The following is a 14248-nucleotide window of genomic DNA, read 5'->3' on the forward strand; positions in this document are numbered from 1 at the left end:
CCTGGCTCTCTGTCCCCTCCCTCTGGGTATCTGCCCGCCCAGTCCCCCCCCCCCCACCCCGGTCTCTGTCCCCTCTCTCACCTGTCCCCTCACCCCCGCAGCTGAACTCGTTCGAGCAGCTGTGCATCAACTACACCAACGAGAAGCTGCAGCAGCTCTTCAACCACACCATGTTCGTGCTGGAGCAGGAGGAGTACCAGCGCGAGGGCATCCCCTGGACCTTCCTCGACTTCGGCCTTGACCTGCAGCCCTGCATCGATCTCATCGAGCGACCGGTGAGCCTGAGGGTCCTCCCGCCTCCCCAACTACGAGATCTCAGCCCTTGGCCTGCCTCCAGCCCCACTGGGGCTTCTGGGCTCAAAACTGGTGCGTGACGGCATCTGCTTTGTAGATGCGTGGCTGCTAGACACTTGGGCCCCGGATATGCCTGCCACAGAGCCAGCTTGGGCCAAAGCGCTCGTCAGCAGCCGGAACTGTAACTGTCATCCTCACGTTCGGTCGTATGTCCATGTGCCTCTTCCAAGAGCTACAAGTTCGCAGTAACCTAAGTGTCCAGTGTGTGGGGATCTGACACCCTCTTCCCTTCCTGCTGGTGCTTAGGCGAACCCCCCTGGACTCCTGGCCCTGCTGGATGAGGAGTGCTGGTTCCCGAAGGCCACTGACAAGTCCTTTGTAGAGAAGGTGGCTCAGGAGCAAGGAGGCCACCCCAAGTTCCAGCGGCCAAGGAACCTGCGGGACCAGGCTGACTTCAGTGTCCTGCACTATGCGGGCAAGGTAGGGGGCTGGGCCGGCCCTGGAGCCTGTGGGCAGGGGTGGGGACCACTCAGCTGCAGATGCAGGGAGAATGCAGAGAGAACACAGGGCCCCCCACCATGCACCATGTCCCCTGGACCAAGACACTGGCAGGGGCCGGGGAAGCCCAAGGACAACCGGGCACTCTGTCTGATGAAGTCAGCAAAAGCTTGCTCAGGAGGGGATATTTCCAGGAGGCTTGGAGGGGTAGATAGGAGTTATCTGCAAGGAGACTTATGTGCATTTTATTCCCTTGTTCAGCAAAGATGTGCCTTTCGTGAGCTGAGCAAAACTGGGACCCCGTGCTGGGCGTGGTTTCTGCCCTCACAAAGTTCCTGATCTGGGAGAGGGACAAAGACCATGAGAATAAAAGGCTGCTAGGTGCTTCTGTGGGGGCAGCGTCAAAGCTGGGAGGGGGAATACCAGGAGAGGTTTCAGAGGAGAGTAAGGCTCGATCTGGAATTTAAATCAAGGGTCAGCAAACATATTCTGTACATAGTTTCAGCTTTGTGGGCCAGCAGTCTCTGCCGCAGCTACTCGCTTCTGCCACTGTAGTGTGAAAGACACCCCAGGGAATACATAAATGAATATATAAATGAGGGCCGTATTCCAATAAAACTTTTTTTATAAGAAGGTGGCAAGGCCAGATTTGGCCTGTGGGCCATCGTTTGCCAATTCATGGCTAAAGGGTGGGTGAAGGATGGGAAGGGCTGTCCAGGGGTAAGGAACAGCATACAGAGGCTAGGAGGCAGGAGACCTCTGTGCTCCATGTCTATCCCTCACTCCCTCTTCCACACATCGTCTAAGACCTCCCGTGGGCCCAGCCCTGCCCTGTGGGTCAGACCTGAGCCCTGGCCTCAGGGAGCCACTGTCTGGTGGGAGGCACATGTGTGGGGGACTGTGCCTGTCAAAACTGACTCTGGAAGCCTCAGAGCAAAGCCTTGAATACTGGGAAGGAGCCAGCCTTGTGAAAATCCACAGTGAGGGAATCACAGGCATTGGGAATGGCAGGGGTAAACCTGAGGCAGGAATCAGCTTGCATGTTTGAGGAACAGTAAGGAGCCCAGTGTGGCTGGAATAGAATGGATAAGGAAGAAGTGATGGACGAGGTTCTCCAGCTGGGTGGAGGGAGGACAAATAAGGAAAGCAGAGGGAAAGGAGCCCCACCTGCGGAGGGTGCAGTTCTGGGAACAGACACAAGGTGGCACCAACGCTCTCTGATCCGTGGCGAACCCTGCTGGAGCTGGCCATCTCAGAGCTTCTGGGAGGTTCCATGGGAAATTGGGAGAGCTGGTGAAGCTGTAGTCTCACCACCTTCCTCTGCCCGGCTTCACCCAGGTCGACTACAAGGCCAACGAGTGGCTGATGAAAAACATGGACCCTCTGAATGACAACGTCGCTGCCCTGCTCCACCTGAGCACGGACAAGCTAACGGCAGAGATCTGGAAAGATGGTGAGGGCCAGCCTCTCCAGGCCCTGTCCCTGGAGCTTTGTGCATCCTCTTCCCCAGCCCACAGTGTGAACACTTTTGCTCTAGAGGCTAAGTTCTAAATGGGAGTTGTCTGCTCAGACGCAGAACTGAGGCAGGCAGGCCAGACGGCCTCCTGGTAGTGTTTCCAATCAGTGACTGAGTGGTTGGTTGGTTGCTGTCTTAAACCAGTGTCATACTCGGTGACAAAACACACTTATCCTTAATCAGAAACAAGATGAGGGTGCCCATAGTCAGCACTGCTGGGAAACACGGTTTTAGCGATACTAGCCTCTGCAATCAGACTGGAAAGAGAAATAACTATATGGTTATTATAAAGGAAGAGAGAAAGTTATTCATTATAGGTGGCATATGATTCTTGAAAAAAATCAAGAGATTTGACCGAAAAAGAATTAATCACAAGAGAACTCAGCAGCGTGGTGTTTTTATAGATTAGTCAGCTTTGGGGCTTTGCTTTTTTAACTCTCACAAAGTTCCCGTCAGGGCCCCCAGGGAAGAAGAAAGGAATGACAGATCATGATGTCATTTGGGAGAGCTTTCCTGCTGCAACAAGGCTCCTGTGGGTTTAGCCATCAGTCTTTCTGGAATGGCCTTTTTGGGAGGCATGGGCAGAAAAGCCGAATGTCTTTGGCGTGAACCCTATAGTTTTCTAAGCCTTGTCTGCCACTCCCTCCCCTTAGAGGAGAGGTGATTTTAGCAACCGGTGGAACCAGCATCTTGGTTTCTTCCAATTCAAGCCTTCCAGAATCTGTCAGTTTGCCTTAGTCTTTTTCTTGATGTGAAAAGTGTAGTTGTGAGTGCCAGCCCAGGCAATGAGACAAGAGAACAAAATAAGCAAACGTGTGCTTCCCAGACGAACTCATGGAACAAAGGGCGTGAGGTGCCTTGATGCTGGTGAGCTGGTTTTAGATCGAGAGATCTGATGATGGTGTCTTGCATGGTTTACACATGCTGACTGATACGCAGGGTTTGATGTCCAGTAACAGGCAGATTCCGCAACAAGAATCCTCTTCTCAGCCTGAAAATCCCTCCACACCGACACACTGACACTTCTTCAAAATCTGTGTCCCCTTCAAGGACACAGCATGCTCCCCCACCACTGTGATCCCTCACATCTCACATCTCATGGGTGCCCAGCCCCCCACGGTTCCAAGAGTGAAGTGGAACCTGGGAAGCCTCTTGAGTCCTGGACTTGAACTTGGCACAGTGTTATTTCCTCCACGACTCTCCAGAACAAAACAAATCACAGCAGCCCAGACGCAAGGAGCTGCAAGTCACAGGGAGGGACAGGGACAGTGACTGTGCATCAATCTCTACGAGCTGCCCTGAGCTCAGAGTCGGGTGCGCAGCGTCCTGGTAGCCCAGGGAGGAAGGCAGATGAGACAGGCTCTCCTCAGAGAGGCAACCTCAACAAACTGGGGAGGAGTATCGAGCTTCCTAGCAGCCAGGGCAAAAAGGGATACCTAATGAAACACACAGATTTAACTTCTAGAGAGATTCCCCCCCCAGCATTAAATTCTCATAAAGGACATTCATCCTTTCAGTCACCTTTGTTGCCCTCAGTGGTAGACACAAAGGCAAATGGGACAATCCCCCTGGCTTTCAAAGTTCACGGCCAGCACTGAAGTTTTCCCTCCTGCTTTGCCTTGTGCTGTTGACTAATAATGCTCTCTTTTTTTTCTGCCACCTTCCCTCTCTCTCCTCCCTCCTCTTGCTGTTCCCTTTACATCTCCCACCTCATCTCTCTGCCCCTCCCCTCATCTGTCATCACCCCCCCCCAAGAACATGGGGGTTTCCAACAATTCTCTTTTCTTGGCTCCTTCCCACTGTCGCCCCCAGGATCTTCAGGGAGGCGCGGCTCTGCCATTTCTCCGTCAGGGGGTGGGTGTTGCTGTGAGTCCACGGGTGAGATTTGCCGGCCAAGGAGGGTGGGCCTGTCGGACCGGGTACTTGACTCCGAATGTCTGTCCCCTCTCCTCCACGTGGAGGACTCTTGCCCTTCTCCCCGTTCCTTGGCGCTTCCCTCAGCAGTTTCCAGACTTTCCGTAGCAGCACACACCTTCTAACTAAACCTCATGTAAGAGGACAAGCAATTATGATAATACCAGCTGGTGTTTACTGAGCACTTACTATGTGCAAAGCCCATTTACAATTACTAAGCCCTAGAATCCACCAAACAACCCAGAGAGGCGGGTGTTAGTACTACTAACTCCACCATACAGAGGACACTGAAGTCCCGAGAGGTTACATCACTTGCCTGAGGTCACACAGCCATTAAGGGAGAGAGCTGAGATTTGAACCCAGGACATCGGGTCCCAGATCCTCTGTTTTTCTCCACGCTGTAAGAACTTCATTATCCTTTTGATGGTAGCTGGGAGTTTGGCAGTGAGAGGGAGCATTGAATCTTGGGAGGAAGAGGCCATAAGTGAGCCCCGCCGCACACCAGGCCCTGCCCAGAAGTCAGGTTTACCTGGCTGACCCTCCTTACTGAGGGTTGCAGGACGTCAGGGTCCACCCCACCTGCAGAAACCTGGCAGGATTTAGAACAGAATTCGAGGGGAAGGAGGAGGTATTACTCACTAGCCGAAGTGACACCATCAAATGACAAGATCAGGCCGTACTGGGAAACTGATTCGGTGAAGGCAGTCTGTCTTCTTTGACAAACTGCATGTAAAACCCAGGCCTTATTACATTCTTTAGTGGGACATTGTTTTAAGTTCCTAAAAAATGCCACCAAGCTGCGTTCAGGATCTCCGGCGCCCTCTCTCTGCCTATAAAACGGGAACGGTTCTTCCAGACAGAGAGGAAGTGCTCGGTAAGCCTGTGCTGTCGTCATGGGCACCTGTGGATAAGGAGCGTGGAGATGGAGATCGCATCCTTGAGAAGACGAAGGTCAGAGGCCAGGGTCCCTAAGGACCCACCCTGGCTAGATTCAAATCCTAGAGCTGCATTTTCTAAGCTGTGTGGCCTCAGGCACTGTCTTCCACCTCTCTGAGCCTCCTGTCTGAGTTTACACAGCCGTACAGGGGGCTGACAACACCTACCTTAGCAGTGTTTCGTATGTAAAGTGCCAGGTCCTAGCAACGACAAGACCCTTGAACTTTAACCAAGTTTAACCAAGCCACCTACAACTGACACCTGACCCCCTTCTTCCTCTGCCTCTGTTTCCTCTTCCCATAGTGGAGGGCATCGTGGGGCTGGAGCAGGTGAGCAGCCTCGGGGATGGGCCACCAGGGGGCCGCCCCCGCCGGGGCATGTTCCGAACGGTGGGACAGCTCTACAAGGAGTCCCTGAGCCGCCTCATGGCTACACTCAGCAACACCAACCCCAGCTTCGTCCGCTGTATCGTCCCCAACCATGAGAAGAGGGTGAGTCATCGACCTGAGAAGGGGGGGCAACTCTGGCAGTGGGTAAAGGCCTGGCCACTGAACTTGGCTGGAGCCTGGCTCACCTCGGACTGGGTGTGTGACCTTGACCAAGTCGCTTTCCCTCCTAGGCTCAGTGCTCTGTTAGGAAAACTCATTCAATTCATGGGACTTAAATTTTACTGAGCACCTACTAAGGGCCAGGTATTGGGGATACTTTTGAGAGAAAAGAACGGCCAACTCCTATTCTCACAGTCTGAGGGGGAGCACAGACATTCGACTGAGCAACCATAATGAATGTCCAATTGAATCTGTAGAGGTGGTAGGTATCTCCTACGGTTTAATCTGGTCCATGAAGTCAGGGAAGCCTCCCTGGAGGAGGTGGTGATTGAGCCATGAAGGATAAGTGGTATGCCGAGGAGAGAACAGCTTGTGCAAAGGTCTGATAGGAGACTGGGGCATGAAAGGTACAGGGGATGGAATGAAGGCTGTTGGGGTTGGGGTGTCATGTCAGGGTGGGGAGACCATGCCTGGCTTCCCAGGCCACCAAAAGGTTTTCTTGTTAGGACAATCAGAGAATGGGCCCTGTAGAGAAGGGTCGACATGGGTGGAAAATGAAATACAGCAATAAGTGCCCAAGGCTTCCCCTGTCCTCAGAAAACAGGAACTGTAGTTCCTGGATGTGTGTGTGTGTGTGTGCGTGCGCGTGCGCGTGCACGCGTGTGTGTGTATTTGTGTCTGGTGTCTGCAGATACTATATCTTATCAAATCTAGGATACATTTATTTCTCACACTTTAGCATCTCTGAAGTTAGGGGGGTGGCCTGCAATCAATGGCCTGTCAGAGGATGATTGACAGGAGTTGGTCTGTTTTGCAACTGATGGAGGCTTGTATTTGATGGGATACCATGCATAGATTCACCCATTTCTCCAAGGAGCCCTGGTTCTTTACCGTGAATGGTGCTTGTAGTCTAAGATCTGGGTGTTAGGTGTGCTCAGCGGTATTAGAACTTCTCAGCAAACAGCTTCGTATGTACACACAAGTGCATAAACATTCACAAACACACTTTTTTTCTTAAGTCATCTCTACACCCAACGTGGGGCTCAAACTCACGACCCCAAGATCAAGAGTCACGTGCTTCTCTGACTGAGCCAGCCAGGCGCCCTTGTATATACACATTTATATCTATATTGATTTCTATAAATATCCCTACATATGGAAAACTCTGAGTTCATACCAATGTGCCAAGTTCTGTCTCAATATCCTAGAGTTCATTGTAACTTTTTCCTCATGCAAATTTGTAACTCTTTGTGTGTATGTGTGATAGTGAGAAACTTGGATCCTACAAAATACTACACATTTATGTGTTTTCTCAGTCCCTTTTCATGTAATCCATCACTTGGCCCTCCTGGCACCTCTCCCACTCAAGCCTGCCCAATATTTTGTAAGAGAGTGGGATGGAAGAAGGAAGAAGACATCAATGTGAGACCATTCTATTTATCATTTCTGACTACAGCTCTTTCAAGCTATTTCCTTGGGGCTATTTTGATTGCGAGACAGTCAGCTAAGGTGGATTAAGCAAAAACGAGAATGTATGAACTTGCATGATTGAAATTCCATGGTGGGGTTCAGTTATAGCTGGATCCAGGTGCGCAAATGGTAGTGTCAGGGATCTTTTTCCTTTGCTTGGCTCTGTGTTGACTTCATTCTGAAGGAATCTCATTTTTGCTCTCTTTCTTTCTCTTATTGCCCTCAGGGTGGCAAGGGAGCCCTCAGTAGCTCCCAACTTTGGTTCTCCCAGTTCAGCAACCCTGGACGAAAAAGTGGGGCTTTTGCCCAGTGTCCTCATTGGTCTAGGATGGGTCTTGTGCCCACCCAGAACCACACACTGTAATTGGCCAGGCCTGGGTCGCATGACCATGTGTGGCTCCAGTATTCCACTGAAAGCTGCAGGGGAGAGTTAGTTCTCTCCTGCAGTAGTGAAGCCTTATCGCTAAGGAAGGGGGACACCTATAGTAATAAAAGGAAAATCCCTTTTGCCACAACATTAACAGTCTGAGGGAAGAGGGTTTTTTCTGCTTTTTCATTGTTGAGTCCCCAGTGCCTCAAACAGTGCTTGGCAGATATTCAATAAATGTTTGACAGATGCATAAATATAAGATATATATGCTTCAGTGGCCCCACAAAAAGATCCAGAATGGTGGTTCTCGTGTATTAATCCCCCTCCCGAGAGATTCACGTTCTATCCTGGGCTGTGGCCTGGATGTTGGATTTTTGGCTTTTTGGTGTTTTGTTTTGTTTTTAAAGCTTCCCAGAGGTGCCAGTGTAGAGCCAGGGTTGAGAACAGCTGATCTAGAAGGTTCTATAAGAAACTGGGGATTGTGGAGTGCCCGGGAGGCTCAGTCAGTTAAGAGTCCGACTCCTGATTTCAGCTCAGGTCTTGATTTCAGTATGATCTCAGGGTTGTGAGTTCAAGCCTAGCGCAAGGCATTGGGCTCTATGCTGTGTGTGAAGCCTACAGAAAGAAAGGAAGGAAGGAAGGAAGGTAGGGAGGAAGGAGGGAAGGAGAGAGAGGGAAGGAAGGAGGAGAGGAGGAAAGGAAGAACGAAAAAGAAAGGAAGGAAGAGAAAGAGAGATAAGAGAGAAAAGAGAAACTAGGGATTGTGTTGCCCACCCTGGGGGCCTGGACAAGACAAGAGCTCTCTTTAAGAATATCGTTAAAATTTTTGTACCGTTTAGATTTTTTTTTGGAAGCGATTTAAAATGAAAAAAGGCAACAGAAGTTAGCTACTCCAAAATAATGATGCATGGGTGTTATTTACACATCACCTTTCCAGGGAGGCCGGTCCCCAACTATCCCCCCGTGTAAATTCAGCACTTCCCGCCCTCCCTGCGGCTCTTTCTGCCTTAGCACACACTTGTTGCTCCCGTCCTACGTTGACTTGGTGACTGATTTCTTGTCGTCATTGTCAGCCTCTGCGGCTGGACAGTGAACTCCCCCAGGGCAAGCATCTCTACCTGGCGGGCAGTAGGTGCTCAGGAAATTATAGGTTGACCCGTGCGAAATCGCCAATGATTACTTTGACCTGCCAGAAGGGCCGGTCTGGTTTCCCCAGGCGGCTGCCGTCCCGTGCGAGGCGCCCCCGTGTGGCCGCCGCCGACCCCCGTGTCTGCCCCGCTCTCCGCAGGCCGGCAAGCTGGAGCCTCGGCTGGTGCTGGACCAGCTGCGCTGCAACGGCGTCCTGGAGGGCATCCGCATCTGTCGCCAGGGCTTCCCCAACCGCATCCTCTTCCAGGAGTTCCGGCAGCGGTGAGTGCGGTGGGGCGCCGCGGGGCAGGGGCTCGGGTTGGGAAGCTCCCCCCCTCCCACCCCCCCACCCCACCCCACCCCCCACCCCCCCGCCCTATACCTGCATCCAAATCCCCCCCCTGCCACTTCTGAGCCTGGGGAGTCCAGACAAGTTGCTTTGGCTCCTGTCTCAGCTTTCTCCTCTGTGGAATGGGAGAGCAGGACCCCGCTCAGGGCGCTCCAGAGGGAAAGACTGCCTTCTGCGGTAGTCCCTGGGTGACGAGCTGCATTTTTTTTTACAAATGCAATAGGAAGGGGTAGGACAGAAAATACCAGAGTTTAAGAAGCAAGTCATAGGGGGAAAAAAAAAAAAGAAGAAGAAGAAGCAGCAGCAAGTCATAGGGGCCCCTGGGTGGCTCAGTCCGTGAAGCTTACGACTCTTAGTTTCGGCTCAGGTGATCTCTAAGTCGTGAGATCGGTCAAGCATTGGACTTCGTGCAGAGTGTGGAGCTGGCTTGACTTTCTCTCTCTCCTTCTCCCTCTGACTCTCTCCCTACCCCCCAACCCCTCCTTATGCACATATGTGCTCTCTTTCTCTAAAAAAAAAAAAAAAGAAGAAATTATTTAAAAATCCAGTTACTGGGGCACCTGGATAGCTCAGTTGCTGGAGCGTGTGCCTTTGGCTCAGGTTGTGATCCGGGAGTCCCAGGGTCGGCCCCAGCCTTGGGCTCCCTGCTCAGCGGGGAGTCTGCTTCTCCCTCTCACTCTGCTCCTCCCCCTGCTTGTGCACGCGTGCGCGCTTTCTCTCTCTCTCTCAAAAATAAATCAATAATCCAATTCCTCCATTGGCCGGGCCACATCTCAAGGGCTCAGCAGTTAAATTTGGCCAGCAGCTTCTCTGTTGGACAGTGCAGCTCTGAGATGGCTTCTCAAAATGTGGTCCCCGGGACCAGCAGCGTGAGTGTCGCTGGGCAGCCTGTCAAATATGCACATGTTCAGACACCATCCCAGACTTACGGAATTAGGATCTGCATTTTAATAACCCACTCCTAGTGACTGAGCAACCCTGATATACACATGCGCACACGCACACACACACACACACACGTTTCTCAACCACCCATCATAAAATAAGTTGTATTAACATAGGACATGTATTATGTCTATGATGTGTGTGTGTGTGTGTGTGTGTGTGTGTGTGTGTCGCATTTATAATATGCATGGTATTTTCTGGAATATCGAGATCCAGGCAAGGACACAGCAGGGACGTGTTTAGGAACCGAATCCCGTGTTATTCTCTGTTGCACTTCGAGCTCGGGAAGCAGCTACCGCCCAGTGCTTAGCTCAGGGTCTGACCAATAACAAGTCTTCAGAGGCAGCAGCTGTCACTGGCGGGCGTTCTCACCTTTCCACTCTGAGACCCTCCCGTGTTCCACATCTCAGTGGTGCTGGTGGGGTGAACACTCACGATCAGCTCACAATGAGTGTTCAAGGTTTGGCCGCTCCTGGGGCCAGTGCCGCCATTGGCGGTATTAACACTCTTAGCCCAGTGTGTGGTGCTCTGTAAACACTCGAATGTTCTCTCTTCATTCTGTTCTTATCATCATCATCATCGTTACCGCTATTTGTCGCTTGGAGCGCAGCGTGGGCCGTGGCGGGAGTTTAGTGACAGCCGGTTGTAACTTCTCCCCTCCCCCCCCAGATACGAGATCCTGACGCCCAATGCCATCCCCAAGGGCTTTATGGATGGGAAACAGGCCTGCGAGAAGATGGTGAGTGTGGGGCAGAGCCTAGGCTGTGGGCGTGTACGTGTGCATGTGCAGGGTTCCTGGCGGTGGAAGAGGGGAGCCGGGACCTCCCTCTCCTCGCTCCTCCTCTTCACCACCCCTCTCCAACCCCTCACAGATCCAGGCCCTAGAACTGGACTCCAACCTCTACCGTGTGGGACAGAGCAAGATCTTTTTCCGGGCAGGGGTCCTGGCCCAGCTGGAAGAGGAGCGGGACCTGAAGGTCACAGACATCATCGTGTCCTTCCAGGCAGCCGCCCGGGGGTACCTAGCTCGCAGGTAGGGCACCGTGCCTGGGTCCTGTTGGCCAAGGCTGGGGGCGGGGGCAGGGAAGGGTTGACCAGATGGCTCCAGGGGTCAGGGCCTCCAAAATGGTAGAAGTCACCAGATGCTCAGACTTCTTGCTTCTACAGTCCCCGAGGGCCCCTGTGGGCCAGGTCCAGTGCTGAGCAGGGCTGGGGACAGGGAAGAGCTAGGCTTGGCCATAGGCTGACCAACCATCTTGCATCACCCGGGACTGGAGGTTCCCCACGGTGCATGATTTTCAGGGCTAAAACAAAGAAAACCCCTGGCAAACAGGGCATGGTGGTCACACTACCTGCCAGTGCCTCGAGGGACTCCACTTTGGAGGGGGAGACGTACATGGGCACGTGTCACAGTCTGGAGCTTTGATGGTCTCCCACGTGAAGTGTGGTGACCCTACAGCAGACCAGGATGCCTTCAGGTCACACCCGATGACCAGAGAGATGAAGGAGGATGGGACAGGTGCTGCGGGCAGGAGCGACAGCTGCTGCGGGCAGGAGCGACAGCTGGTTCAAAGGCCCAGGGACATGGGAGCCTGACACGTTTCAGGAATGTCAGAAGTTTGTAGGACAGTCTTCCTCTCCCTTGAAACAGCCCAGAGGGAGGATCAGAGAATAAAGGACTCCCCTAAACACCAGGCCAAGCGGCAGGGACCTCGTCCAGGGGTGCTGGGGAGCCATAGGAGAGCTGTGAGCAGGGGAGGGGAGGGTAAGCTCTGGGTATAGAAGACCCCCTCAAAAGGCAGATTGGGGGTGGACTGGGGGGAAGAGACTGGGAGGTTGGGGTGAGGGTCCAGGTGGGGGAAGAGGAGGCCTGAACTAGGGTTGTGGGAACGGAGAGCAGGGGACACAACCGAGAGAGTCAAGGGTCGAAGGACTGACAGCCTGTATGCAACAGGACCTACGCCCAATCGTAAGGGTGTTTGCACACAGGAGGCACTTAACGATGGTTGACTAAATTAAGGGAGCTATGCTCTCTTGCGAAGGGGACAGGCCTGGAGGAGCCGAGCCTTCACTCGCCCCCTTGCCCACCCATCTCCCCTCTCAGAGCCTTCCAGAAGCGGCAGCAGCAGCAGAGTGCCCTGCGTGTGATGCAGAGAAACTGTGCCGCTTACCTCAAGCTGAGACACTGGCAGTGGTGGCGGCTCTTCATCAAGGTGAGGGCGCCTGGGAAGTACCCTGAGCAGCAAGGAGACAGCACCTTGGGTCCAGGGCTGCTCGGGCAAGTGGCTTCCTTTGTTTGGGCCTCAACTTTCTGCATCTGTAAAATGGGACCAATCAGCTCAAACTTTGTTAGCCAGGATTCTTTGGTGGAGACCCAAAAAATCTGACTCAAACCAACAGGAGTAAAAGATTCTGGATAGCTTCAGGAATAGCTGGATCCAGGGCTGAGTCGGGAGTCCCAGAGAACCCCTCAGAGTCAGTGACTCACTGGGAGGACTCACAGAACTTAGAGATGCTGTTATCCTCAAGGTTATGGTTTATTACAGTGAAAGGCGAGAGATTAAAGTCAGCAAAGGGAAAAGGGGCACCTAATAGAGCTTGGGAGGGACCAGGCACAGGCTTCCAGTTGTCCTCTCAACACAGAGTCATGTGGACAGTGCTTGATTCTAACAGAAACAGTGTGTGACAACACATATGGGCTGTTGCCAACCAGGGAAGCTCCCTGAGTCTCGGTGTCCAAGCTTGTCATTGGGGTCAGTCTTACAGGCACGGCTGACCACCCCCCCCCACCACCAATGCAGTTGATTTCAATCAGTCTCCAGCCTCTCCAGAGGTCAAGTTGATACCACGGGGGCCAAGAACCCCAAGTAACAAAGTCCATCTTATCAGTCAGAATGTTCCAAGAGCTTGCAGATTATCTTCCAGGAGCCAGGCAAGGGCCAGGCCTTTCTGCGACAGAGGCAGGGTTTGGACAGCCCAGGCCCGCTGAGTCAACCCTTTATGCTACAAGGGCCCAAACAGTGATCTGTGCCTCCCATCTGGCTTTTCCTCTGCGGTGATGCCCTGTACGCTTTTCCACACGGGTGCCACCAGTCCACTGAGACTTGTCCCCTGGCCAGCTAGGCCAGCATGGACTTCTGTCCCAAAGCTCCAGCTGGATTCTCAGGTTTGACTCACCCTTGGCCAGCTGGGGTCATGTGACCACCCAAGGACTTGTCACAACACATCCAATGAGCCAGGCTGGTAATCACATGCCTGCCTGGAGCAGAGGGGCAGAACCGGGTCATTGGGCCCCTGTGAGCATGGGGTGGGGGGCAGTGTGTCCCCCGCAGTGGGAAATTGGAGAGGAGGAAGGAAGATCGAAATTTGGGGGCAAAACCCCCGGCTGTTCGGTGTAATTCTGAGCGGTGTGAGAGCGCACAGCCTCTGGGCCCTCAGTCAGTGTCAGCTGAGCAGTTGCTATATGCCAGTCACCTCTGGGGGATCATGATAAAATGAATAAAAACGAAGTCCTGCTGGCCCTGTGGGAGAAAGCTGGCCTGCCCCAGGCCTTGGGAGTGGGGGTTGACCGCATCTCAGAGAAATATAAAATTGTAGCCGTGATAAATGCCACTAGCTAGGGCAGAAGAGACTACGATTAGAGAAAGAACCAAGTGGAGTCGGGAGGAACCGACCAGGAAGCCAGCGGTGGGACAGCAATGATCAGAGCGGATCCCGCTCAGCAAAAGGGAAGCGTGTCCTTTTGGTGCCGCCGAACCGAGTCACACAGCGGACAGTGCATCCCTCCATCCCTTCCCCCAGGCCGGGACTCGACTTTGAGGGAAATTGTGTTACAGAACGGGCGGGGCCGCCATCTTATCGCCCCGGTTAGTTTAGCGAAGAAGGAACACATTTCGTGCCTGTGCTGCTCGCCTTTGCCTTGAACTGTTGGAGGCTCTTGGTATTGTCTGCTCATTCACCCATCACGAAGTTCCCATCCCGGACATTGCCGTGCAGCTTGCTCGGGAGCTGCCGCCTGGGAGTTCCAGTGCTTACTCTGTTCCCGGGGCCACGTGGAGCTCGCCGTTCCCACCTTTACCTCCCCCCTTCCCCCCTCCTCAGGTGAAGCCCCTGCTGCAGGTGACCCGGCAGGACGAGGTGCTGCAGGCGCGGGCGCAGGAGCTGCAGAAAGTGCAGGAGCTGCAGCAGCAGAGTGCCCGCGAGGTGTGCGAGCTCCAGGGCCGCCTGACACAGGTAAGGGGGCGGGGCCAGGGTGTGGGGGCGGGGCTCCCGACTGAGCC

The 14248-nt window shown here is 53.4% G+C and overlaps 1 protein-coding gene across 2 annotated transcripts in view; it reads left to right on the forward strand.

Annotated features, from left to right (window-relative positions):
- MYH14 (myosin heavy chain 14) overlaps positions 1 to 14248 on the forward strand; it is a 97534-nt gene that overhangs the window by 45391 nt on the left and 37895 nt on the right. For both annotated transcript variants that reach the window (XM_045988200.1, XM_045988201.1), the window contains exons 14-22: positions 102 to 275; positions 601 to 774; positions 2131 to 2245; positions 5462 to 5649; positions 8835 to 8956; positions 10638 to 10707; positions 10841 to 11001; positions 12073 to 12181; positions 14070 to 14201. In XM_045988200.1, the coding sequence (XP_045844156.1) occupies positions 102 to 275; positions 601 to 774; positions 2131 to 2245; positions 5462 to 5649; positions 8835 to 8956; positions 10638 to 10707; positions 10841 to 11001; positions 12073 to 12181; positions 14070 to 14201 (1245 nt within the window). The remainder of the gene's footprint in view (positions 1 to 101; positions 276 to 600; positions 775 to 2130; positions 2246 to 5461; positions 5650 to 8834; positions 8957 to 10637; positions 10708 to 10840; positions 11002 to 12072; positions 12182 to 14069; positions 14202 to 14248) is intronic.

Source organism: Meles meles, chromosome 19 (genome assembly GCF_922984935.1).
Source record: "Meles meles chromosome 19, mMelMel3.1 paternal haplotype, whole genome shotgun sequence".
Taxonomy (NCBI): domain Eukaryota; kingdom Metazoa; phylum Chordata; class Mammalia; order Carnivora; family Mustelidae; genus Meles; species Meles meles.